Source organism: Dicentrarchus labrax, unplaced genomic scaffold (assembly GCF_905237075.1).
Source record: "Dicentrarchus labrax unplaced genomic scaffold, dlabrax2021, whole genome shotgun sequence".
Taxonomy (NCBI): Eukaryota; Metazoa; Chordata; class Actinopteri; family Moronidae; genus Dicentrarchus; species Dicentrarchus labrax.
The window spans coordinates 22,641,595-22,669,542 of NW_026136713.1; the positions used below are offsets into that span (position 1 = coordinate 22,641,595).

Below are 27,948 nucleotides of genomic sequence, written 5' to 3' on the forward strand. Positions count from 1 at the left end.
AATAAATACCCCTCAAAGAACTAGTTAAGTACACTAACAATGTATTTGTGCTGCTAACAGGAAGGACGAGGTTTACACATTTTATTGCTCTTGTTGTTTGAAGCAGGACAGATAAAGTGATTTTACAGGCTAAAGTTATATAGTTAAATATAGATGTACTTTTTTACTTTAGCATCTATATTATATATATATTTAACTTTTACATACAACAGTAAATGTATCAATGACCAATACAACCACCTTTTATGTGTCATAAAGGAACAGAAACGTGTTTTATAAAGACTATAGAGCCAGAATGTAGATCAGCAGGGAAACAAACTGACTTAAAAACTACAGAAACACATTATATAATAATAAATAATAAAGATGTTCAACAGCACGTTAATGCTGTACGTCTGCACAATAAACCAAAACACAACAAACTGAACAAACAAACAACAGCAAACCTCACATTCACCCACATTGGTCAACAGTCCTTAAAAACAGTTTAATTCATGTGTTCTTTTGTTGTCTTGCAAACACTTTTATTTATCTTATTTTATTTCTATATAGCAGAAACAAAACACAATCCTGTACATGTATTATACCAGATACAGTGGATCTGTAGATACTGGGCGGAGGTCACTAGAACGTAGGTAAAAGAGATAAAGTTATAATAATTATAATAATATTTATAATAAATTATTAGTTTGGAATATCTAAAAAATATTCTTCTTAGTATTCTTCATGTATTTGACTTTCCTTGGAGAGACAATAATATATATTTCATATTTTTAACAATGTATAACAACAGAGAAATTAAAGAGGCTGAAAATACCTTTTATAGACTTTATTATTATTATTATTATTAATTATTATTATTATTATTATTATTATAATAATAATAATAATAATAATAATAATAATAAAAACACAGCAGACTCAAATGTCAGTGCTGGAGTCTGTTTATCACTTTTAATGATGAATATTTATATTATTTGTCACCTAAAGCTCAAAATCAGGACAAATAAATCTTAATACATCAAAGTGTCAGAAAACCTTGAACAGGACAGAAAGAAGCAATATGAGAGGAAAGTGAAGGAAAAGAGGAAGTAAAGAAAGAGAAAAGAGGAAGACAGGGAGGAAGACAGGTGATGTTGTTTATGAATCATTCATTCACTTCAGGAGGTTCAGAAGAGCTTCAGTGATGAAGAGGAAGGAGGGAAGGGAGGAAGGAAAGGAGGCGAGGGAAGGGGATGAAGGGGAGGTAGGAGGAGTAAATCAGTGTTGGAGACTCTGATGCGGAAGAAGAATCAGCCTCGGAGAAGGAAGAAGAAACCCGAAATGAAAGCGGCCCCCCTCCGGCTGCCTTCACACTTGTTGAATAACGTTTATATCCGGAGCCCTGCGGCGGCTTTCGGACGTTTTCCCACCCGGGTTCTCACCTCTTTCTCTCGGATGTGGAGCTGCTGCTTTCAGGCTGAATGGCTGACTGAAAATAACATCATTCATCAATTTCATTCACTTCAAAACCGCCGCGGACACACACTCAGCATCCAGCTTTACCGGATCGATATTTCATCTATTATTCATCCAGCTTCCCGAGCGGGGGAGCTCCGGGAATCACGCCGAGCGCGGCGCCCCGTGCTCCGCGTCGCGCCGCTGGGTGGCACCGCTGTCTCCGGGCGGAGGGACTCTGATCTCGGCGTGGTGGACGATCTCCACCGCGAGATGACGACGTCGAAGAGGCTTTAAACCAGATTATTACGGCCTCCCCGTAACACCCGCGGTTTGTTTTAGTAATGTGGATACACGGTAAATATTTCAGGTTTAATATTTAGACAGTTTTTAGGCGGGGAGCTTTTGGGAGACACGCCGGCCGCAGCGCTCTCTCTGCCGGGCAGCACCGCTGGGTGGCACCGCTGGGTCCAGCCGGTGGGATGACTCTCTACCGGCGGTTAACGACGTCACATTTACAAGAAAACTAATCTCGTTTGGTTCACAAAGTCGTGAGCTGGTTGCCTGCTCTGTATTTCTGGACCTGGCTGAGGCTTCTGCAGCGGGGGAAGCTCCAGGACGCACACCGAGCAGGGCGCGCTGTCGCCGGGCTGAGCCGCTGAGTCCGGCCCGGTGGGATGTCTCCTCATTGGGGGTGGAATATTTTCTAGAGATCCAGGATTTGTCTGCACCAGTGCAGTAGGTATACCCAGTGTTGTCGCCCTCCTGTCGGTGTGTTTGTGTGTTGGAGGACATGGCGGACTCCGGCCGGGCCAGACCGGCGGACCCCGACCCCGCGGACAGCCGGGCAGAGAGCCCCATGGCCGTGAGGAAGAGGGCACAGCAGTCTCCCGGTGTCCGGCCCAAGTACCAGAGCTCCGCACCGGGCCACTGCCTGAAGAAAGTCACCCTGACCAAACCCACCTACTGCCACAGCTGCAGCGACTTCATCTGGGGGCTCATCGGCTTCCTGTGTGAAGGTAAGACCACAACAGAGTATCTGGTGTTTTATTTATAATCTATAATCAATTATTGATGGTAAAGTCATGTTCTACATCAGTGCATTAACTGGGCCTCCCACTGGGGTTCGAACCGCCAACCCTGCTGCTGCTGCCGCTGCCTGGTTCTGTAAAGTGTTTCTACTTCCAGTCAGGCTTCTACCTGCAGTTCTGATTAACATGGAGCTGGTCTCTGGGACTGGATCCAGACTGGATCCAGTCTGGATCACAGACCAGGATCAGGATCAGGATCAGGATCAGGATCAGGACCAGGATCAGGACCAGGACCAGGATCAGCTGTAGTTCTGTGTCATTGTACTCAAAGTCATTCAGCATCATCTGCAACCAGGAAGTCATCTGTCCTTTTCTGTTCTTCTGCTTCTCTTCCTTCCTCATCCTTTCCTCCTGTTTCCTTCTTTCTCTTTATTATTCTCTCTTTCTTTTATTTTACTTTTACCAATCTTCTGTTTCTTTCCCTTTTCCACCTTTTATTTCTTGTCCTTTTCTTGTGCTTCCCTTTTTATTTCCTTCCTGTTCCTCTTTTCTTTCATTACCTCCTCTTTTGTTTCCTTTCTTTCCTGTTTCTTGTTTCTTTTCTGTTTTGTTGTTTCCTTTCCTTCAGTTTCTTTTAGTTTCTTTCCCACTGAGCCTCGACTTAATCATGAATTCAACAGGCGAACTGAGGCAGCTCCAAGACAACACACACACACACACACACACACACACAGACACACACACACACACACACACACACACACACACACACAACACAACACCAAAAAAAACAAACACACACACAACACACGAACTGGACAACCAGTGGGTTACTGGGCAGAGTGGAGTGTGTGTGTGTGTGTGTGTGTGTGTGTGTGTGTGTGTGTGTGTGTGTGTGTGTGTGAAGTGTTGCGCAATCAGAGCTGCAGTCAAGTCGTGATTTACTTCCTCCGGTTGTCATGGCAACAGGAGATGTGTTTGTGTGTGACCGGGAGCAGAGACATGACCATCAACATCATCATCATCATCATCATCGACAGCTGCAGACGCATTAAAAGCTGCAGCACAACAACAACAACAACAACAACAACAACAACAACATTACGCAACCTTTCCTTCTTTAAGCCGTCACTTGGATTAACGCTGTGATGTCATCTGCCTGAGAATATTTCCCGCCACAATAAAACATCACCAACACATTAATGAGCTCACTCACCTCTTAAAGGAGAATTACACTTTATTACAACCTACTCTGGTTGTTTTATCCTCCATTAACTGACTGCGGTAGTGACGTCATCATCAGCGACGTCATCATTAATGATGTCACTGATGATGAGGTCATTAATGATGACGTCACTGATGGTAGTAACGTGGACGTGCAGCCAGAGGAGAGTTACAGAGGATCCTTTGTGCTTTGTTGTTGTCGCTGTTTGAGGCCGAGGGGAGTCCTGTAGGACAACAACTGATTGGTTTCATTAAGATTTTCAATTAATTGATTTATAATTAATAATTTCTTCCATTGAATGTCAGAGGAAAAACATGTAGAAAATGTCGGTCATGATTTTCAACAGCCCAAAGTGACGTTTGATCGACCAACAGTCCAAAACTATGGAGGTCCTAAAGTCCCGTAATCTGATAATTATCTTCATTCAAGATAAAAACTTTTCTCACAACATTACCTTGTTGGCACAATATTAATATTTAATTTCTTTAAGGCCTCCAAAGTTTTAAAATGTCACCTCAGGCTCTTAAAAATGGTGACTGACTTTTTTACTTCCTCTGACTTAAGAGAGAATATTTGATAATACATATTTAACTGTTATTATCATTTATTTATTACAGTTATTTTCTGTTGTTCCATTAATACATTAGTGTGTGTGTGTGTGTGTGTGTGTGTGTCACACTGACATTTGAACTCTGTGTGAATAAAACCAGTCGACTCTAAAACGTGTCGTTCAGGAAATGAAGTTGTGACTGTGTTTGAGTCAGTCGTATTAATTCTCTGTATCAGATGGTCTCCTGGAATATAAACAGGCTGATCTGGTTCTCCGAGCTGAGGGTGGTGAGCTGAAACTGATGATGAACTCAGTGTGTGAAACTGGTCAGAGCCAACCTGAGGTTCACCGCGGTGTGACAGAGCAAACAAAAAGCTCCACAACCCCCCCGTCAGTGGTGGAGGGTGTCGATGCAGTAACACTCGTATTTAACCGAAACACTTTCTAGACATTTTTATCTAAAGTGCCTCCAGTTAAAAGCTTTACTCTGTTTCATGATATCCTTTATTCTGTATTAAAGTGGCTCAAGTAGGAACCCTGAACCCCGCGTTTATCTGAACTCTGCACAGTTTCCTCCTTTTGTCCTGATGACAATAAAGACATTCTTTAAATAATCGCAAAGAGAAGACAGAAAGCTGTTCCTTCTTTTAATGAGTGTTCACTGAACGACACCTCGGCTATCAATACCACATGTCTACAGTACGTGTGACTCCTCTGCACGACAGGCCATTATAATAGTTATTAATTATAATAGACCCACAGCAACTGAGGGACAACAACCACTCGGGTTTCAATAAGGATGTTATGTGACTAACAAGTTACAGCAAAATGTACTTAAAGTATTAAAAGTAAAAGTACTCATTATGCAAACTGGCATAAAGTTTGGAGCCTTTAACGTCCTGAAAGATGATCTGTTGTTTTATCTTACGAACACAGGATAATCATTTGTACAAGTTATTATCATGTGGACAAGTACACGTAAATCCCAGCAGAGCTAAAAGTACCTGCTTTAACCTATAACAACATTCTATTTTCTATTTATTTTACAGGAATATCTGGAGTCACTTTTCCAACGTGGTTGAGACCTCAGCATAAAGTTTCAGTGGAGTTCCTTGTAGGGGCTTTAAATTGTACAACAGAGTCTCTAATGGTAGCAGACAGATGTATGTCGTCTCATGGTGTCATCGTACCCCCCCCCCTTAATGTCCATCACACACACAGATAGTTTACAGTTTCTTTATCGTGTCTTCAGTTCGGGTTGAGTTCTGACTTATTTTCACATTTTGAAAGCTGAAGTGAAATCTGATATATTTTTACATTTATTATGAACTTTAAACCAACTGAACACCATAGAATGATGGTGAGCAGCACTGTGTACCTGCAGGGAGTCGAACCTGTACCCAGCAGGGTGTTAGTGCCTTGCTCAGCGGCCTCTGACTGTTCCCTCTGTCTCCTCCTCAGTGTGTAACTTCATGTGTCACGAGAAATGCCTGAAGACGCTGCGTTCAGTTTGTTCCTGCATGACTCCATCTTTGGTGCGGGTGAGTAATGAGCGGCCTCACAGACAACCTTAACGCACCAACATGATGTTTATTGATCGGCACAGCCCGATCACTGAGCCCGACTGACTGCTGCACGATCAATAAAGCAGCAATAAACACCGACAGCAGCAACAGAGCGGGCTGGTGTTCACTGCTCTCATCAGAGATTAAAGTATGAATGTTTCATTATCATATCTGATGTTTCTGGAAGAATCTTGCTGCTGTAGATGTTTATTTTATAATGAAGTTTAAAGTAAAAAACCTCATTTATACCGAAAGGTTCCATATGTATAATCAGTGTGTATAATCAGTGTGTATAATCAGTGTGTATAATCAGTGTGTATAATCAGTGTGTATAATCAGTGTGTATAATCAGTGTGTATAATCAGTGTGTATAATCTGTGTGTGTGAGCAGAGAGTGACCGGGTTGTAGTGTAGTGACTTCCTCTACTGCCTATGGAATAGCTACCTTAGGTTGCTAGAGGCAAATTCTATAGATATTTCTCCCCCAAACTCCTTCTCCCAAGAAGCTTTAAGAGGTCACATGAGGGCACACCCGTGTTTTGGATCACATACAGTCTAGAGATTGATCCTCTTAAATATGAATCCATATCGAACCCAAAGGTTAGAGGTGAAGTCTCGGATTTGTAGATACCTGAAGAAATGAGACTGAGGGACACTGCACGCTCTCAATGCTCAAAGGGGGCTGTCTTTATTTCAGGCGTGGTGGGTCGCCTCCACAATATGCAGGTCACCTGTGTTTCTGTAAAATAATACCATATTTTTGGGGATATAATTTAAACAAAATATTCCAACAGCTCAATGTATGAGTGTTAAATAAAGAATTCTTCCTCAATCAAATATTATCTGATAAAAAAAACAAGATGACATTTAAAAATATATAATAAATTTGGGTTTACTTTTTATTTGGGGTCGTGAGTTCGTCCATCAGCAGGACTTCTTAAACCAGCTGCAGGCCCCGTGAGTTCAGAGGCCCCTGGGCTCCGGCCCCGTCGCCCGCGCTTGATGTTAACATGTCACGCTCTTACATAACGTGTCATGTTGTTTTAGTGACGGCTCTTGTTGCTGTCACATTCGGGGCCGGCTCGTAACCTTTAAAGCAACATTGAACCATCGAGATTCAGTCAGAAAGAGATCTGAACTCTCTCCATCCTGTGAGTGTCCTTCTTTCTCTGGAAAACATCAAGTACGTTCATTCATTTAAATGGTTCAGTGAACAAGAACAAGACAGTCACAATGCGAGAGCAAGTCAGCAGCGGAAGAAGCACTCAGAATAGTCAGAAGTGTGTGAATGTGTGAATTTAAGAGGTCAGAAGACTAGAAAGGTGCTAAAGTACAGTCCTTTTACTATTTATCATTCATTCTGACTTTAGCTCTAGACCTGCTCTCTTGTTACTCTTGTTAGGATTCAAATAAAATCAAATTGAATTAAACTCTAAAACTTAAAACTTTGACTTTAACCTCTTTAACTTTAATCTCAGAACACAAATACAATTTCCATGTGGCCCTAATCCTCTTCCTTAGATATTTCACTTAAACATAGTACAAGAAATGTTTAATATATTTTTGGACTCCACTTTACAGGGGGGCGGCAGCCCTACAGGTGAGCTACCAGGACACCTCATATAGTTCTTAATGTCTGCAACAGGGTCGATTCCCCTTGAAGTCAATGAGACAAGGTGGTAGAAACACAACCGCTGTTGTCCACAGGGGGCGCTAGAATCAACACAGACTGAAAGTTCAGGAGCTTTCAGTAAAAGAAAGTTCATTACACTGTAAAAGTACAAATGAAAGTCCTACATACAGGTTCAGTTAAAAGTACTTATTATCCAAAATGGCGGCATTCAGAGGGTTAAATTATGGAGCCTTTCAGGTCCTAAAAGATGATATATTGTTTAGATTGAGATTGGTTATTATGGTCAGTTAATCAATAATTCATCATATTTAATAAGATCATCTGATGTTTTTGTTTGAGATGTTGGGTAAACTGGATGTGTCCAACTCGTGTTAAATTTCTCTGTATTAACATTATATTTATATATTGTATTATATATAATACCCTAATGAGTATTTACGTCCTGTTTTTAACGTTTTCTTCAGTTGTGTTAACCGGACTTTGTCGCTGCCCCCTGCAGGTCCCGGTGGCTCACTGCTTCGGTCCGGCGGGTCACAAGAAACGTTTCTGCTGCGTCTGCAGGAAGCAGACGGAGGGAAGCACAGCGCTGCGCTGCGAAGGTCAGACCAGTTTCATCTCCAGTAAAACCAGATTAACCAGAATCTGATCTGTTTATGTGTAAATATCAGTTTATGTGCGACAACACTGTGAGGGACAGTTGGAGGAAATGATTAAACACCTGAATGTATAGTTTTCTTTCCACTAGTCTGAATTTTCTTTTTTGCATTTTGGGCAAAAATAGCCCAAAATGTTAAAATTGATGAGCCTGATAAAAAGATGTTTGTGCCTGTGATGTCTCATTAATTGTTTGCTGTGATCTGAAGGTGAAAAACAGCAAAATATTATTTATTATATTAATAATTTCACTCATAAAAAGTGTTTTTATTGAAAAAGTGTTATTATAAATGTGTTACTTACATTACTGTTTACACACAGGAGACTAAACAATAAAAATATACATGCTTTGTGTGAACGGAGGAAATAAATTCATTCACATAAATATCAGATATTGTTACTAAAGGGTCAGTTCACCCAAATGATAAAAAACAGCAATCGTTTCCTCCCTCTTGTTGTTTCTGCCCGCTCAGACAATGTTTTTGGATAATTGACAGTAAACACTGGGGTCAGATTTTATTGGGAACTGTTGACAATGAGATATTGATGGATGACGAACAACAAGAACATTCAAAAGAGGAAGAATAATAATCATAAAACAAAATAAAAACTGTGTGCTAACATTCATAAAACACTGGCTTTACTAATGTAATGTGTGTGTGTGTGTGTGTGTGTGTGTGTGTGTGTGTGTGTGTGTGTTTCAGTGTGTGAGCTGCACGTCCATGCTGACTGTGCTGCGTTCAGCTGTGCCGACTGTCGCCAGTCTCACCTGGATGTCTCTCTGGAGCGGGTGAGGAGACCCCCCCCGTTTAACAATAATTCTGCTTTCTCACTAATTAATGAAACTTCTGTACCGTTGTTTTATTGTCATTGAACCTCCTGCAGAGAAGACGGTGACAGTTGAATTTGTTGTGCTATATTTTCAAAGGATCCCTCTGACCTCTGACCTCAAGATATCTGAATGAAAATGGATTCTATGGGAACCCACCAGTCTCTAAATGTGTTATTTTAGTGTAATTGAGTATTTCTGCAGACTGAGGTCCATAAACAATGTTGAATTGTATAAATTGGGTACGACTGAAGAGCTGAGACACAATCTTAATGCCACCTGCTGCCACACGCCCCCCCGTGTCCACATGCTGCCTCGTCATGTTGAGTCCATGGCAGCTACGTGTTGAAGGTTTCGTGTTACTGTAAACTAATCACACACTGAGTCATAGATAAACTCAGCACGGCTCCCACCAAAAGCAAATATTAGCCTTTTAATCCAGCTTGCAACGGCGGTATGAGCCTAAAATAAACAGATGTTTCTGTGATTTAATGTCAATAAAGTGATCAAAATGATGCTAAAACAACGACGTCATGGCGGTTTTCAACAGTCTGAATTTAGACTCTGTCGGTCTGCGAGACGAAGAGCTAACAACTTTCAAAATGCTTGTTTTCTGAATGGAGTTTGGTTGATCAGAGCTACGCTAACTTAGCTCATAGTAAAGTAAAACCGACTTTCTTCGGTATCAAACCTCCATGAGCCGTGTGGCGCTGCTGCGGCGCCACCTGCTGACTGAGTTTGTCCAATCAGCAGCTAAACTACAATAACCCACAGCTACACGCACCTGACCCTTTCACCTGGCTGATAAATCCCCACAGCTGCGACCTTTGACCTGCTGCTGAGGACTTTACAGTCGGTGAAACATTGTACTGTAAGTGTGTGTGTGTATTAATGACTGATGTGATTGTTATTGATCAGAGTTCAGTCACACTGATCAACTGACACCTGCTGCTGTCACACACTGTTTAATCAAAGACTTCCACTGAACGAAGAGCTCTGTTCAGTGTGTGCGATCAATCAGAGCTGATCGATCGGTCGCAGCCGCTGATTAAAATCAATAGCGTGAAGCTCTGATGATGGCAGGAAACCAGCAGCAGAGACGGGGTCAGACTGGTTTCCCAACTGACTGTTGAGGGAAACCAGTTGTCAAGATCCATCAGAAGATATTTGATTTATTTCTCTCAATACTTTCTGACTTCCTGTCTGTGGCTCATTGGTTCTTACTGAAGACGTGAATCATTACGTCACAGATATATAGTTTCATGTTTTAATGAAGCAGCTGCTCTCTGTAGTTTTTATCAAACAAACAGGAGGAAATATTTTCAGTTCTTTATCAGTAAACCTGTTTCAGTACTCTCACCCTGGATCTACTTTCTGTCGCTGCAGGATACGTTCCACCACCACTGGAGGGAGGGTAACCTAGCGTCAGCGGCAAGGTGCGAGGTTTGTCGGCGGTCCTGCGGTTCGTCTGACGTCATGGCGGGGATGAGGTGCGAGTGGTGCGGCATCACGGTAAGAACCAGTCCTTATAATGCTGCAATCAGGGGCCGATTAACACCTCCTGTGTGTCAGCTGGTTTGTGGTCATTTGATTATATTGCTCATTTGATGAGGAATTTGTACCAAATGAATCAGAATACAGATTACAGTTCTGTGTTATTACGTCAGCCAATGATTGTCATCGGGGATAGTGGGCGTGTCCTCCACACTTTTATAGTTTAGACTAAAGCCTCTTATTATCTAAATATTTGTGTTTTGTTCACCACAATCTAGATGAAAGAAGAAAGGAGGTGATAAAATGTTTGCTCAGACCTTTTTCACAGCATCCATTTAGTAGGGTAAATACCGGTGTTACCAGTAATACTAATTAAGGCTCTGTTCCAGTTTTATATTAATATATTATATAATAAATACGATACATGTGAAATTTGATGAAGCTGTTGTCTTTACGACTTCATTGGAACTTGGAGGTAATAGGGGCCGACAGCAGGGGCCCCAAACTGGATATAAAAAGGGAAAAAACATGAATAAGAACTACATTAAAACCACATTAAACAACTAGATTAGATGCCTAAATGATTGATTATTGATCAGTTCTGTCTGTCCGTCTGTCCCTGCAGAGCCACGCCGCGTGTTACCTCAGTGTGCCACCAGAGTGCACTCTGGGACGTCTGCGCTGCATGCTGCTGCATCCGGCCTATGTCCGCCTCGACTCCAGAAACTTCAGCAAAATGCACTGCTACCGCATCACCGAGAGCTGCAGCCACGACCTGGGTACACACACACACTCATACACACTCTCACACACACTCACAACCACACACACACACACACACACACACACACACACACACACACACACACACACAACCACATCCTCTGCGATGCTGCTGACACAAACTGCGTGAACCACAAACACTCGGCTCATTTCCTGACAGCTTCGCTCGTCTGAGCTGTGAAACTAAAAATGATGTTTTTCACAGCATCACTGACGTTAACGATGAAGACTGTTTGTGAGGCAGTTTTTTAACAACAGGTTTAATGTCTGAACGCTCGGCACGCAGAGAACTGAAAGTATATTTAAATCTTTTAGTTTAAACACACTGCATAGTGAGATTCTACCAGGAGCAGCTGGAAAAACATGTTTTTGTTGTGATTTTGGTGAACTGACCCTTTAAGAAGTTGTTTTAATTCTTGGTAAAATAGATGAAAGTGAAAGCAAATGTTTAACAATGATAAATAAATCTGTATGTGTGGTTAATTCTCTCGGTTGAAGTGTAATGTATGGCCGTAGAGACGTCTGCATTCTCTCCAATATAATTCCTAAAAATTATGTTTTGTCTGTTACAATTGGATGTTGAAGATTGAAAAACACACTATTTCTGTCCTCAATAACTTGTGGAGACCCACAGGGAAGCAACCTGGGTCCTCTGAACTTCCAATGAAGTTTAATAAACTTTGGGGCAAACTGTCCTTTTAAATTCATATATTTAAACTATACTATTAAACTATATTTATATTATTTGTTTGTCCTTCATTTAACCATCATAATTAAAAACAGTTATGAGAATAGAAACGGGTTAGAAACTGTCACACACACAACACACAGCCTCAGTTATATTCAGTTAATGTGGTCACACTTGTATTTAAGTTGCTTTGAAGAAAACGGGCTTGAGTACATTCGTTCCTCCAGATGTTGGAGATCTGTGATGAAGTGTATTAATGCCCCATCCTTGTTCCTCTCTGTTTCCTTCCATGTTTTTATTCTCAGATAACTCAGATGATGTTGATGCCTCTGCTGCTGTGTCTAAAGACAGTCAGCCAGCTGCTGCAGAGTCAGGTCAGTTCACATATATTATCATTATTATATAATTAGTATATACATTGAATTCTGGTCCAAATAAGTTTTACAAAGATCTTTAGGAGCTTTTCTGAGCAACCCACTGCAGGATTTCAGTAGAGATCTTAAATCAATCAGGCTGAATTTGGGGGGAAATGTTGATGATGATGCAGCAGACATCGGACATCAAGAGAGTAGTTTTCAGTCATGAAAACATCTGCACATTGATTACAATTAGTTAACATTTTTACCTTATTCACCTGCAGTGTCTCTGAAGAGGAAGTTGTTGCAAGATTTTACAGTGTGTGTGTGTGTGTGTGTGTGTGTGTGTGTGTGTACACAGGGAAACAGTTTCTTAAGGTGTTTGATGGCGATGATGCAGTCAAGCGCGGCTTCTTCCGTTTGGTCTCCATCCTTCGAGCCACGAGGAATGAGGAAGTGGTGGTGAGAGCTCGACCTCTTCCTTATAACACACACTAGTATTTTTACCACTACTACTACTACTACTACTACTACCACTACTACTACTACTACTACTACTACCACCACTACTACTACTACTACTACTACTACCACTACTACTACTACTACCACTACTACTACTACTACTACTACCACTACTACTACTACTACTACTACTACTACTACTACCACTACTACCACTACTACTACTACTATTACTACTACTACTACCACTACAACTACTACTGCCACTGCCACTACTACTGCTGCTGCCGCTACTGCTGCTGCCACTGCTGCTGCTGCTGCTGCTGCCGCTGCCGCTGCTGCTGCTGCTGCTGCTGCTGCCGCTGCTGCTGCTGCTGCCGCTGCTGCTGCTGCTGCTGCTGCCGCTGCTGCTGCTGCTGTTGCTGCTGCTGCTGCTGCCGCTGCTGCCACTGCTACTGCTACTGTTACTACTACTACTGCCACTGCTACTATTGCTGCCACTGCCACTGCTGCTGCTGCTGCTACTGCTACTGCTACTACTGCTACTGCCACTACTACTACTGCTGCCACTGCTGCTACTGCTGCTGCTGCCACTACTACTACTACTACTACTACTACTGCTACTACTACTACTACTACCACTACTACTACTACTACTACTACTACTACTACTACTACTACTATTACTACCACTACTACTACTACCACTACTACTACTACTACTACTACCACTACTACTACTACTACTACTACTACTATTACTACCACTACTACTACTACCACTACTACTACTACTACTACTACTACTACTACTACTACCACTACTACCACTACTACTACTACTACTACTACCACTACTACTACTACCACTACTACTACTACTACTACCACTACTACTACTACTACTACTATTACTACTACTATTACTACTACTACCACTACTATTACTATTACTATTACTACTACTACTACAAATGACATGAAACCCAGTGAACTGCATCCTGGGCGTCGGCCAACAAACACTGAACGCTGTAAAATAACTGACAATCATATTTAGAATAACGTTACTATCTGCAATGATCCTACATTTTATTAGGACCATTAGCTCCATGCTACTAACTAGCTCGCTGTTTACAAATCAGCCCATCAGCAAACACCACGAAGCAACCAACGCCAGACTCACACCGCAACGCCAAGACACAGCTAGTTGGACAACCCCAGTTAGCTTAGCTACAGATAGCTTGCTGGAGGCCTAAACTGAAATTAGATTTATGTTTTGTGTAATTAATTTTAATAAAACATATGCTAAAATTGAGCATCAGTCCAAGTAAAGGCTGCTAAAGACTGTCTCAACTTTATTTAAATCTCTGTGAATCTAGTTTGATATTAATATATAATATAATATAATACACTAAACATTTTTCTCAGTTCAGTTCAATAAAACAAATTGATTAGACATTTATTTAAAGAAATGTTTGGGTTTTCTTGTCTGCAGACTTCATTGTACCCCTTTCTGAAACTGTTACTACTGATGTTAGTGGCACTTGCTAAACCTGCAGTACCTGTGTCGTCCTGCAGGAGGCGGCACTGAGGGCCTTCTACCTCCCCGACGAACCTCAGGAGTACGAGCTGCACGAGCTTGGCGGTTTGCAGCGTCTCCATAGCGACGACATCCTCAACCGTAACAGTGGTTCAGACAACAGGGGCTCTCTGAAGGACGGCGGCGAGGCCTGGCTGCTGAGGGCCAAACCGCGAGACTCTGAGATCATCAAGGTGCACGCAAGCTGGCCCAGGTGAGACAGCGGAAGCCTACAGTGTCACTGTTGTCCTACCTGAGTGTTTGCAGTATGTTGATGTCCTCACCTGCTGTGTGTTTCAGGTCGGGCGCCGCTTTCGTCTCCGTCTCCGTATCTGAGAGCAGTACGGCAGCTTCAGTCCTCACTGAGGTCCTCAGTCAGCTCCACAGACAGGTGAAACCAAACTGTAAAACCTCACAGTACATTATAATAAAGTACTGCAGGTCTGCAGTGATTCCTTCACCTCCTCATCTCTAGATTTAATACAACACGTTTGTTTGGTACAGACCACTAAAAATAGTTCTTTAAGTCAAAAATTATATCTGTGATGTAAAAATGATCATTCCCACTAATCACAAATCATATCAGTCAAAATAATTCCAATATGATGTTTTTACCATATCCTGCTGCCGTACTTGTAACCAGGGGTGAAATTAGATTAAAGTTCTTGCCCGTACGTCTAAACCCAGCTTCGTAGCCTGAACACACTCAGGGTGTAGAAAGAAATTAGAACACAGATTTAAACGGTGTCAGTGCCTCGCAGTCATTTCAGAAATCAAAAACAAGAATGGGAACAATAAATCAAATGCACCCTTCCAAGCGCTGCGCATGTTCTTATAGCTGTCCGAGTAGTTGGAATAAAACTGAACGTCATGAAACATCGTGGAAACGTGGAAAAACCAGTTGGAACAGTTTAATTTTGATAAGTAGCCTAAACAACTTAAAAACTGTTAAGAACCAACTATTAAGTGCTAATTAAAAATACCTTTGATTGTAGGGGAAAAGCTAATTCCTCTCACTCAATGTACATTCGTTGCCATAACTCAATAAGATTGATACAAACAGTTTTTTTGTTGAGACTAAACATTTGTTTTTACAGTGCTGATGTGCAGATCGTAGTTATAACGCCATAAAAATGATAAAATTCTGATTAATAGCAGCTGGTTGCAGGAGGATGAAAGTGTCTCCTCATTATGAGACACTGTGTGTATTTAATGCACGAGGCACAGCAGCGTCTTCATCGATTATTTAAGTCTCCTGACACAGCGACAGATCAGTCAGGATCTGATGTTAATGAATGTTCTTCTGCACACAGAGAAACAGTCTGCACGATAACAGCCGTCAACTCCATCAGAGCTCTCGTAACAAGTTATTCCAGCAGCTAAAAGTTTCATTCTGTTCCCTCTGTCAGCCTTTATGACTACAGTTCTTATCTTTGCTGCTTAAATATGAATATTTGCTGCAGTGAGGTTACTGCGCACATGGAAACCTTTACAATGGCTGACAGCAGCTGGAGAGATCCTACTGCTACTGTAAAAGGTATAACAGCCTACAGGGACCCGTAGAGGGAGGGAAACGTTGATAGCTGTGGGTCTCGAAACCGGAGAAAATTCTCTCAGAAGGATGATTTAGGACCCGTATGGATTCGGATGATGCCAGAGCATGCCAGTCAGTACGGATTAAAACCTCCGATCTGTGCACAAACACTGGAACAGTTTTAACTGACTTTATTGCTTGTGCCATTAGTTTTTAGTTTGTATATAGTGATATTATTATAGTTTTATTCATGTTTTATTATTTATCATAAAATGGAACCAAAATGTTGATTATAAAAACAAAGTCAGCCCAATCACTACAGACCTTTACATTACTGTACAGTCTCATTTTAAATGTTTATTAAAGAACTTTCCTTCCTGTAGTCATTGTTGAACGCCAGCGTTAATACAATTTCTTTATTTTATTTTAAGGCCGTTGTTCAGTCTGCGTACATCTTCGTCTTCATCTGCCTCAGTTATTTTATCTCCTCTGTAACCTGCATAAGACAACGTGGGTTTTGGCAGGCAGCTGCTGTCCCCTCTCTCCGGCACTTCGTACCAGCACTGAATCTTTTAGTGGTACGGTGCACCAGACCGTACCGGCCTACTTTCACCCCGCCTTGTACCCCAGTGGATACTAATGCAGTGGGTAGGCAGGGTAGTGAATAGATTGTAGGGTAAATCAACTAATTTGAATTTGAATGACAGTGTATGTTGTAATGTTTTGGAAGCAAAAATGTACAAAATTAGATCATTCCTCTATAGAAATGTATGACTGCCGTCTGATTCTGTCTCATGTAAGTTTATTTAGTGAGACAGTGAACGCCACACTGCTCCTGATGTGTGTGTTTATGGACAAAGAGAGGACAAAGAGAGATCAGTCGGTGTAATGTAACCTCTGTGAGATCCAACCGCTGCCACTGAGAATGAATGAACCTTCAGTGTCCGTCAGAGCTCCTGCTGATGACTGCGTGTTGTTTCAGGAAGAAGACGCGTCCAGTTTCAGCCTTCTGGAGGTCTGCATGAGCAGCAAGCAAGGTGAGCAGTAAGGTCAAGTGTTGCTCATTTTACCTTCAGATCATCGTAACTTCATTAAAGTGGACAGAAACAGAATAAAACTCATTAAAAGCGTCTCTGTTAGTGTTTCCAACAATCACCAACTCTGGTTTGGTGGAAATAAATCCTTAATTCACCGACGTAGATGATAAAAACTGCAGTTTCATTTCATTCAGAGTAGATCCAGATTCTAATAAGAATATAATATAAGTTTTAGGTCAGACTATACTATCAGATGTTAGCAGTTTTTCAGTTAGCCACACAGCAGTTACACTGACCAGTTAGTGGATGTAAATATTTCTAAGATATATAACATCTAATGTTTGTGAGCTGCAACCTGTTTTAATTCAGTAAGCACTGAGGTTAGCACGATGCTAATTTAGCATGAGGCTAAACTGAAGAATAGGTGGTCGTGACCTCTCCTCCTTGTTTCTCCTCCAGTTCAGAGACAGACGTTGAGTCCTCAGGAGAAGATTGTGGACAAGCTGCAGGAGATCAGGAAGGTACGAGGAGATCTGACAGACTTTATTACTGCAACTGTTATGTTGTTATGCAGAGTGCTGAATTAAAATAAATGAATGAAGGGAGGTAAATAAAGTTTATTTGAGTCCAACCTTCAGACAGAAGATGTATTCCAGGTGAAATTAACATGCTTTGTCCTCCCAGGCGTCTCTGCGTCAGATGAACCAGACCCGGTTCTACATCGTGGAGAACAGGAACCGAGCGGTGCAGGTCAGCCTGCTGATTGGAGGACTGCCCCCCCTGCTGACCAAAGAGGAATACGGACAGCTGATCCAGGAACACCTGACCATCAAGAGTGAGTCTGAGCCGAATCTACCTGAGCTGTAGATAATAACACTTACATCAGACTGCAGTCGTACAGTGGTCGAAGCAGGAAGTAGCTGCAGTCGGATGGACAGTTACAGTTTATATTACAACCTGTCTGATGGGCTGACAGCTCCGGTTTCTGCACTGCAGTGGTGGAAAGTAACTAAGTACTTTTACTCAAGATATCTGAGAAAGAGTTAACAAAGACTATTTTGTTTCTGTCCAGTTTGAAGTGTGTTCTACGATTATCTGCTCAGTACAATTACTGTTTTTTTCCCAATGGAGTCTGGTGGACAAAGTATAGGAAGTATAAAGGGGCATAAAATGGAAATACTCAAATGAAGCTCAACTCCTCCGTTGGTTATTCTTAATTGAATTACTATTAATTGGTTTCTGTATCGGCCGTGAAACAAACACATCGGTGGACCTTCAGTCTCTGCCTGTTTCTGATTGGTCGGTCAGTTTGTGTGTAAACATCACTTCTTATTGAGGTCAGCTCACAGCGGGACCGCTCGTCTAACTCCTCTCCCTCCCTCTGTCTGTCTGTCCCTGTGTCTGTCTGACTGTCTGTCCCTCTGTCTGTCTGTCTCTGCAGGTCACCTGGTCACCGTCAGCCACAGCTATGCCAGTCAAGGTGAGGCGGTTGTCATGGAAACCACCATACCAGGTGGATTTTTAAGGTTGTGTGCGGTGCTGTGATCAAATATTTAAAAGTGTCGACTCTTCTGTCCTTAACCAGCTCTGACAGCGTTTTATATTTGGCTTTTTGTTTCTCTTCACGGAGGAACTGCTGCTGTGAGACTCTTTACAACTCGTCATCTGCTGTTCTGGTTCTGACTAATCTTCAATAAAACATATAAACACTGTGCACGAAGAAAGGCTGAAGCACGCCGACCTACAAACTGTCACCAAACAAAATAAGAGTTTGATTGGGTGCCTCGCCATCTAGCGGCGCCGGAATGACGACGTTATTACTGGTGAAGGTTCCTTATATGGAAGGAGATCTTAGTGTTATTCAGATTTTACATATTATGTCTGCCACATTTCAACTGATGTACTATATTATATTATATATATATATACTGTGTAATACTACAGTAGCTTAACCACTCAATCTTCATGAAGTAAATGCTGTGTGTTGAAGTTTGCCACTATTGTCGGAGCAGCTGATTAACATGATGATTTAACACATTGTTAAAAAGTAACGTTATATAGAAAGTAAACCATTAACTTCTTAGGACAGCTTGCAGTCAATTGTGTGCATACTGTAGGGAGACGTGATGGAGACTTGTTTACTCCTGGTACTTCCTGGTATTTGTGGATAGTTATTTTTAATAATCCCATGACCCATAGCTTGCAACCCTTGCTGGTTGGGATCCACAGTTGTAGCTAACACAGTCATTTATTTACATTGAGACTCACTGATAAACACTTGATGCCAGATGGGTTTTGCAAATGTTTTAAATCCCTGTAAACCCTGTCCCCTGTAGAGAGTATGAAGAGTAACTCGATCACTTATTTCTGCTGACACCGTCTCTATTAAAGTATTTATTTGTGTTGTTTATTGATTCAGGTCCAAATCTAGACATTTTAGTGCAAAGTATTAATATTAAGTATGAATATATCTATAAAACAGTCTCCACTCTGCAGACTGCGACTGCGACGTAGCTGTTAGCCACAGACACCGGAGTGTAATGTTACAATAAACAGCGTGAACGTGCTTCTAGTGAAAAGCTCCAGCAGAGTCTCTGTTGTTCCAGTGCGGACACAGATAGTCTGACAGCAGCTGGTTAGCTCCGTTAAATCTGTTACTCCTGCTATTGTGAGCAGTGGTCAGCTTTGGCATAGTTTCTGCTTTCACTCGCTGCCCCTCTATTGACACTTTTATGACAAAACTCAAGACGTACATGTTCTCAATGAGTTTTGGTTTCTTTCAGTAGTTTTATTCTGTCTCCATTTAACATTTTTGATCTTGCTTTATATTTATATATAGTCTCTTTCATTGTCAGTTATTGGTGTTACTTCTTCTCAGTGTCCTGTATTTGCTATCGCTCTGCCGTGCACTTTAGTCTGTGCAGCACTCTGATTGTTTTAAACGTTTTATATAAAGAAACTTGGATTGATTCAGCAGAATTAAGGTGGTAGCTGTATCATAGTGTGTGTGTGTGTGTGTGTGTTTGTGTTCAGGTGCGGTGGCGTTGCAGATCTCCTGTTTCTCTGAAGCTGAGCGGATCTACATGTTGGCCAAAGACACGACTGTCAACAACAAGACGCTCAGTTCTTTCGTCCTCCCAGAGATCCTGGTAAGTGACGGTCACACTGTGTGATATTTGTTGATGTGTCACTTCATACGTCCCCACTCTGACTCTGAGGTTGTACTTTCTGTCTCTCAGCACAACGAGCTGGGAGACGATGTCTGTCCCCTGCTGGTGTTCGTCAACCCAAAGAGCGGCGGTCTGAAGGGAAGAGAGCTCCTCTACAGCTTCCGGAAACTTCTCAACCCTCACCAGGTCTTTGACATTTCCAACGGAGGACCGCTGGCTGGGTGAGAGCCGCCGTCACGCCTGGAACTAATAAACTAATAAATAATCAGAATTTTAGGCATTAAAATATCGTAAATATGATTCGTATGTAAACACAGTGCAGATATTTTTAGCTGATCTGCTGCTCAGACTGTGAGAGGAGATTGATCATCAGGATGTTTTGATGAAATAAATGTTTCTGATGTTCTCCTCCGGTCCAGTCTCCACACGTTCCGGGAGGTTCCCAGGTTTCGGGTTCTGGTCTGTGGGGGTGATGGGACGGTGGGCTGGGTGCTGGGAGTACTGGAAGCTGTCCGGCACAAACTGGTCTGTCGAGAGCCGCCCATCGGCATCGTGCCTCTGGGAACAGGTCAGAACAACACCACTTTAAGTTCATCACTTAGTTCCCTGGAGGTTTAAGCAGCTGTTCTTCAGTTTAAAGTTAGCCTCATGCTAACATCAGTGTTTACAAAGGTTTATCATCACTAAATTAAAACAGGTTGCAGCTCACAAACTAATTCTTACATAGAGATTAGTTGTTGTTGATTAGGACGTTTACAAAGATTTATCTTTTAGCTTCTAAAACTGTAGTTTTTGGAAGTTATGCTAGCTTGTGATGCTACGGTGACTTCCTGTTTACGTAGTTGATTGGACAGAGCTAAAGATGTTTCCTAGCAACAGATTAACACATTAAAATCATCACGTCATTTTAACCTGATTTACTTTAGTTTTTAAGAACTTAGTGAAGGACTTATGAAGACCTGCTGGGACTCAAGAGTCCAACTAAAACCGGGTCTAAAGTCCGTCCCGTCTCGACAGGTAACGACCTGGCTCGTATCCTGCGCTGGGGAGCAGGTTACAGCGGCGAGGACCCCCACCACATCCTGGTCTCTGTCGACGAGGCTGACGAGGTTCTGATGGACAGATGGACCATCCTGCTGGACGCGCAGGACATCTCTGAGGACGGCAAGGACAACGGCTTCCTGGAGCCACCCAAGGTCCTTTATCTGAAGTCAGAACTAACATCGTATTGAGCCCCCGCTGATGTCTCTATTTGTGAGAGTCACAGAACAGAAACTGTCCTGTAGACAGAAGGAGAATCAGTTCAACATTTATGGCGTATACGTTTTTCTCAGCCGACAACCCGTCTGCAAAACTATGAAAACGTAGCCTTGATAATAAAGTCAAAGATATCTTGATTATCTCATAAATTCAGCTTTTAATGTCATAATTTTGACCTAACATGAACATTTTCTCATAACACAACTAATTTTTCCAAATAATTTAAACTTTACACTGACTCTACAGTAAATGTTCGCTCAGATTAATATTAATTTATTATTAAGAGTTGTTTTCTTTTTGTAACCTTAGAATGAGACGTTTTTATCCTTTGCTGGCGGAGTCCGCCATATTGAACCGCCATGTTTCTACAGTAGCCCAGAACAGAGAAACCAAACACTGGATCTAGTTAAGGACTTTTCAGTTTTTTCATGTGTTTTGCTGCCACCGTTACGGTGGCCCTGAGGTGCAAATCACAACGGCAAATCAGAAAACACAACGACAAATCAGAAAACACAACACAAAAAGAGAAAACACAACGGCAAATCAGAAAACACAACGACATTAACCAAACCGGAAAAGGTAGGTACCCTCGGGCGACATGAGTCGTCGCTGATTGGACAAAAGAACTGGTCCGTCCTTTGAACCGGAAACACAACACCGCCAGACCTATGCGTTCAAGTTGCCAAATCTGAAAATTCAAACCACTAAATAAGGAAAATATTGTATTAATACGTCCATGTTAATGTGGGATACCTAAGAGAGGTAGAAACAGGGCTTCCAATAGTCCATATCTATGTGTTTTCTGATTTGCCGTTGTGTTTTCTCTTTTTGTGTTGTGTTTTCTGATTTGTCGTTGTGTTTTCTGATTTGCCGTTGTGATTTGCACCTCAGGGCCACCGTACACCGTACTTTCTCCCCTTCTTAGAAAAGAGGGGTGAAGTGCCAGAGTACAGCACTAGATGTCACTAAATCCCTACACAATGGATCTTTTGTCACATTTTATTTGATGAAATGAAATTAACATGCCATTCACATACAACTACATGTAACTGTAGATATAACAGTTACTGTAACAGGTGTAACTGTCTCTTAATCTGTCAGATTGTGCAGATGAACAACTACTTTGGACTCGGCATCGACGCAGAACTTAGCCTCGACTTCCACCAGGCCCGAGAGGACGAACCCGATAAATTCACCAGCAGGTAACTTCAGTCCACTTCGGTTTGTTCGGACACAGCTGACACACGTTTCTACAAATATAGACTTTATTTGAAGCCCCACCTACAGAAACACAGAATTCGTTGTCGCTCTCTTCCGTTGTGTTGTGGTACCTGTTACCTCTCAGCCACTGTACTCACCCGCTCCCCCCACAGGTTCCATAACAAAGGAGTGTATGTGAAGGTCGGTCTGCAGAAGATCAGCTACACCCGGAGTCTCCACAAAGAGCTTCAGCTGCAGGTGGACGCTCAGAACGTCCCCTTACCCAACATAGAGGGACTGATCTTCCTCAACATCCCCAGGTAACACACACACCTGCACCGGGTCGGCCACCTGAGTAAAAACGTTGTGTAACCGGTAAAAAATATTTTATTTCTACATGTCACACTTATAATTGTAAAAACCTGACTGTGTGTAGCACAGGTCGGATTGCGGGTCTTATATTAACGGGTCGGGTCTGGATCTGACTTATCTACCTGTGTGTGTGTGTGTGTGTGTGTGTCTGTGTGTCTGTGTGTGTGTGTGTGTGTGTGTGTCTGTGTGTGTGTGTGTGTGTGTGTGTAGTTGGGGCTCTGGTGCTGATCTCTGGGGGTCAGAGGTTGATGGTCGCTATGGGAAACCGAGCATCGATGACGGGCTTCTGGAGGTGGTCGGGGTCACCGGTGTCGTCCACATGGTGAGTCCTAATAAACAACAACGTTCTGACTCAAGGGTCACTTACTAGCTTCTTCCAGAGCTTTCAACCGTGTGTGTGTGTGTGTGTGTGTGTGTGTGTGTGTGCAGGGTCAGGTGCAGAGCGGGATGCGTTCAGGGATTCGTATCGCTCAAGGGAACTACATCAGGCTGACTGTGAGTAAACCCATACCTGTCCAGGTGGACGGAGAGCCGTGGATCCAACCGCCGGGACACATCATCATCTCTGCGGCGGGACCAAAGGTACTGTTTGTCCCTGCAGGGCTTTTCCGACAGAGGAACCCATACTCTCTGGTGTATTGTGTGTTTTACCTGTAGTTTATCTGTATCTTGTGTATGTTATGTGTATTAATGTGATTTATGTTTAGTTTGTACACTGTGTGTTTACCTGTAGTCCACCTGTAGCTGAGTGTATATAATGTGTGTCTCTCTGCTGTGTCTGAAGGTCCGGATGCTGAGGAAGTCCAAGCAGAAGCAGAAGAAGTCCTCAGGTGCGAAGGACGGACGCTCTGAGAGTCCGTCCTCCAGAGACGGAGGACACTGAGCGACCACCTGGAGATCGGTGTCCGGCCTTCCGCCTGCTTCCTGCTGCAGGAAGCCGTTTTGGCGCCAGCAGCCAGCTGTGGTTTCACTCATGCAGCTTCATAGCGACGCTGACGGGCCGCAGATCGACTGAAGGAGGTCCGACTTTTACAACCTGCACATGGTGGTTCTGGATCACCTTGAGTTTTGCCCAGTTGGGATCACATTTCCATCCTGCTGACCAAGCACTTACTACAGTAACCACGCTCAATATTCAGCTACTAAAATGAACTTTTTTACTTAGAATGCAAGAGTATTTAACCGATTCACAACAGGAGTTCTGCATACATTAACAGAGTTGATATTGAATTTTGACAATTTCTCAGTATGGATAAGCTTTAGAGTTGAACAAAAAAAAAAATCAAAGTATTTAACAGAAGTTGATAAATTTCTGTCCAGATGTGACTGTATTTGTACAGTAAGTAGCAGTAGACTCAATGTCATATATATCGTTATAACTTTAGTTGTAGAAATAATGTGCAGCTAACCTCAATGTCTCAGATTATCTTTGGAGATTATGAAGAAATATACTGAAGCACTCCTGAAGAGAAGCTGTAACCACATTTATCTAAACCAGAGATCTTTCTTTCTCTCTGGTGTAAAATTCTTTGGTAACGTTGGTTTCAGACATTCACATCACAGTGAAGCTCTCCAACAAGAAATCTCTGATTCTCTGAACCCGCAGCGCCCACCGTAAACTGGAAACTTCACACGAGTGAAGGAACTAATTTAAAACATAACGGCTCAGTCTGAGCTGTGGAAAGAGCGGCAACTGAAGCTAAACTGTGAACGCCTGAAGCACAGTTTGTATTTCAGCAGATAGAAAGCTTTCACTTTTGCAACAACACAGACTTTATAAGTTTGTGTAGATCTTAATAAAAATATATATGGTTAGTCAAGCTAGCTTGCCAAAACAGAATTAAATAAAACAATAAAAATGAAAATTAGGCATATAAATGTCCTAAAATGTGAGAAGAAATTGTGACACTTCCATTACAATGCCAGATACTACCTAGAAAACGCAATACAATACTAGCTAAACTAAACTACAAACATTAGCTTGCCAAGCTAGTTTAGTAGCAAGCTAGCGTGCCAAAACAAAAATTAATCAATTTTAGAGGAAAAAAACATAATTCAAGTGGACAAATGTGGCCCTGCCATTACAGTCAGCACCAGACACTAGCTAGAAAACTAAATCCATTACTAGATCAACTAAACACATTAGCTTGCCAAGCTAGTTAGCTAGTTAGCTTGGCAAAACCAAATTAATGCAACAAATAAAGTAGTTTGTGTATTAATTAATAATCTGAAGGAGCAAGATCATATTAAACACATTATTAGTTATTTGAACAGTCACAATCAGCATTATCAGGTGTAAGATAACGACCATATCTGTGTGACAATGAAGCCCTTTAATATCCGACACTGATCTAAATATTACATTTTATTATTTGATGTTTGAGCACCGACGCTGTTATCAGTCGACAGCAGAATGTTATAGATGTAAAAGCCTGCGTGAGTTTATTTATCCGCCCCCAGTGAAGCAAAGATCATTGTTCACATTAATTGAATTTGGTGCAACGTATTTCAGTCTCCCCTTCTCGTTAGTGAGCGCTGCCCTTCAACTGCCAGTTTATACTCACACAGCCTCTGGCGGCGGCGGCGGCGGCGGAGGACTTTATGAACTTCGTCCACATTCCCGGAGATGCAGAAGGTCTTTAAAGGACAGTTTCTGGACTGGACCAGGGATCTGAAGGTCCCAGCTCTTCATGTAGCCACAACAGTATTCAATTGCTGTACTTTGGTTGTGATATTTAGTTGTTTTTTTTAAAACCAAGTTCTGCATTAACTGATTTATTTGGATGTTTTTTGGTGCTAGAAGGTAACAAACAATATGTTGTAGTTCTGTGTTTGACTTGAAATTCAAGGAAGCTGTTTTTATTCAAAGCCTCAAACCCAAGTTCATACAAACTGTAGCTTTTATTAATGGGAGGTAAATGTGATTCATGTGGATTACAGTGAAGGTTTGTGGCTTTGAATGGAGACAGATCTGAGAATGAGTGCTGATACATCAGTGGCATTAACTGTTAGCTTTCATGGACTGCTGAGCTTCCTCATGAATCGGGCTGAAGTGGACACTGTGTACTGACAGTATCTCTGTGAGTACTTTGAACTGTACAGATACTGTCACAGTGTTTTATTACATGCATGAAGTACTGTAGTGTTGTGTATTACAGCAGCGTTTTATCTCCTCTTTCTTCCGCTGGCTGTTAAACAACCACAACTGCTGGTTTTACATGTTTTATTAACTGTTTAAACTTCACATTGCGTCGATCGTTTTACAAATTATTAATTATTTTGGCCAACGTTGGTTTCAGTTCATTTCTGTGAAAATCAGCTTGCAGAGACGTTTAAAGCTAACAGACTGAGGCTAAAGCTAACAGGTCAAAACATTATGCCATTTTTCAGAAAATCAAGCAGGAGACGAACTCTAAACAAACACTATAAAAGTAATTTTTAAAATTAGATTTTCTGAATTAGAAGTAACAACTATAATATCCCACTGTCCTTAAATGCAGCAATGGCCCCTTCTTCACCATTGTCTTATAGGGCAACTTATTTTTGTCTTTTCTTGTTCACACAGGATATGAAAGTAACATCTTTTACTTAAATATAAGTTTCATAAAAACAAAACGTGACATTGTTGGACTGTGACGATTCAGCAGGAAGTGGAATCGATAAGTGAACTGGAATCAACGTAAAACCGACCAGTGTGATCGCAGGTGTGTGAACAGTTTATTAATGAGCTTCTCAGACCGAAACAAAGCTTACAATATTCTGCAGAGTCTGTTTTATGGTGTTTGTATTAATTTAAACGGTCGGGATAATTTATAGGCTATTAAATAGTTAATAACTTAGATTTTACACAAATGTTAGAAGTTTCTAGTTGGATAAAACTGATATAATACAACATTTCCTGCCATAAATAGTAATAAAGTCATTGAGTTTAAACATTTAACATTTTTAGACAGTTGACAGAATGTGATGATGGAAAATGTCAAAAAGGCCAAATTTCTGCTCTTCTTACAAAATAATCAACATGCTTTTACTCTGAAAATCGTTCCCTAAAAAGGTGGAAAGATACTTCAGTGCTCTGAAACTGCAGGTTATGATATTTAAAATGAAATATTCAGACTCATAATTTCATGTTTTTATCATTGCATCGTTCCTTTAGAGGGAAATAGTTTCTGCATATTTTTAATATTTCCTGAACCCAAAACTATGGAAGAACATTTCTGCCAGTGTGATGGAAAAAAAGTATTCTATAAGTTATTATAATGAGAAAGTTTCTCGTTATTTTCAGATAATAAGTCAACATATTGAGTTTCCATCTAAGAAGAAGAAGAAGTCATTAATTCTGTCTGTATTTATTTTGAGATACTAACTCATAAGTTAAAATATTGAGAATGTTTCTCATTCTAATTTCTTACAGGAAACTTTATTTCATCGCATTGGCAGAAATGTTCTTCCATAAAAACAGAAGATTTTTGAAAAAGTATTTTTCTTTCTTTGTTTTATTGATTGTATTTGTCGCTGAATGTTAAAAACGCTTTAACGTGATTTGTTCTGCTTCTCTGCGTCCCGTCGTGCCTCGTAGCGTCTGACTCACCTGTCCTTATTAAGCCCCGCCCGGGCGGTGGTTCGGTCTGCAGGCCGGAGTCCGTGTAGTGCCTCATCCAAACGCTTGGACACCCTCAGTGCTCTGATGTGTGTTAACGTGTGTGTTTCCTGCCGGTGCAGTGGTGTGTTACTGAGCTGATGTGCCTCCAGATGTTTTGTTGCTGTATTCAGTTTTTACCTGAGGTTTTATTGAATAGATGATTTGTATATTTTTGCAGACAGAAGCTGTTTTTTTTTTTTTTTTTTTTTGGTTTCAACTGTAAAGTTTTAAAGGTAAATTGCACTAATTGTTTTACAGATGCTCTTAGATGTGACGTTCAGGTTATTATGAATGTTGTAACAACTAAAGCTAAATATATAGTACATATAGTATATATAAATATATATATGTTTAAATAACTGATTCTTATGTGTTTAATCATAATAAAGACCATATAAGATGTCATTATTTCTGTCTGAGAAATGGAGTCAGAGCCTCCAGGTG

General features: G+C 41.4%; 1 protein-coding gene across 1 annotated transcript; it reads left to right on the forward strand.

Annotated features, from left to right (window-relative positions):
- The first annotated feature begins 1,279 nt into the window (after positions 1 to 1,279).
- Positions 1,280 to 27,912, forward strand: LOC127374487 (diacylglycerol kinase theta). The gene is made up of 23 exons (XM_051419849.1): positions 1,280 to 2,456; positions 5,705 to 5,784; positions 7,941 to 8,040; positions 8,800 to 8,885; positions 10,311 to 10,436; positions 11,044 to 11,197; positions 12,195 to 12,263; positions 12,607 to 12,707; positions 14,289 to 14,503; positions 14,590 to 14,680; positions 16,806 to 16,860; positions 17,320 to 17,381; positions 17,545 to 17,695; positions 18,302 to 18,340; positions 19,894 to 20,009; positions 20,100 to 20,251; positions 20,450 to 20,598; positions 21,048 to 21,226; positions 22,392 to 22,492; positions 22,664 to 22,810; positions 23,073 to 23,184; positions 23,292 to 23,444; positions 23,647 to 27,912. Exons 1-23 carry the CDS (start codon positions 2,231 to 2,233, stop codon positions 23,743 to 23,745), a joined length of 2,763 nt encoding a protein of 920 aa, XP_051275809.1. The 5' UTR covers positions 1,280 to 2,230; the 3' UTR covers positions 23,746 to 27,912.
- The last annotated feature ends 36 nt before the right edge of the window (positions 27,913 to 27,948 follow it).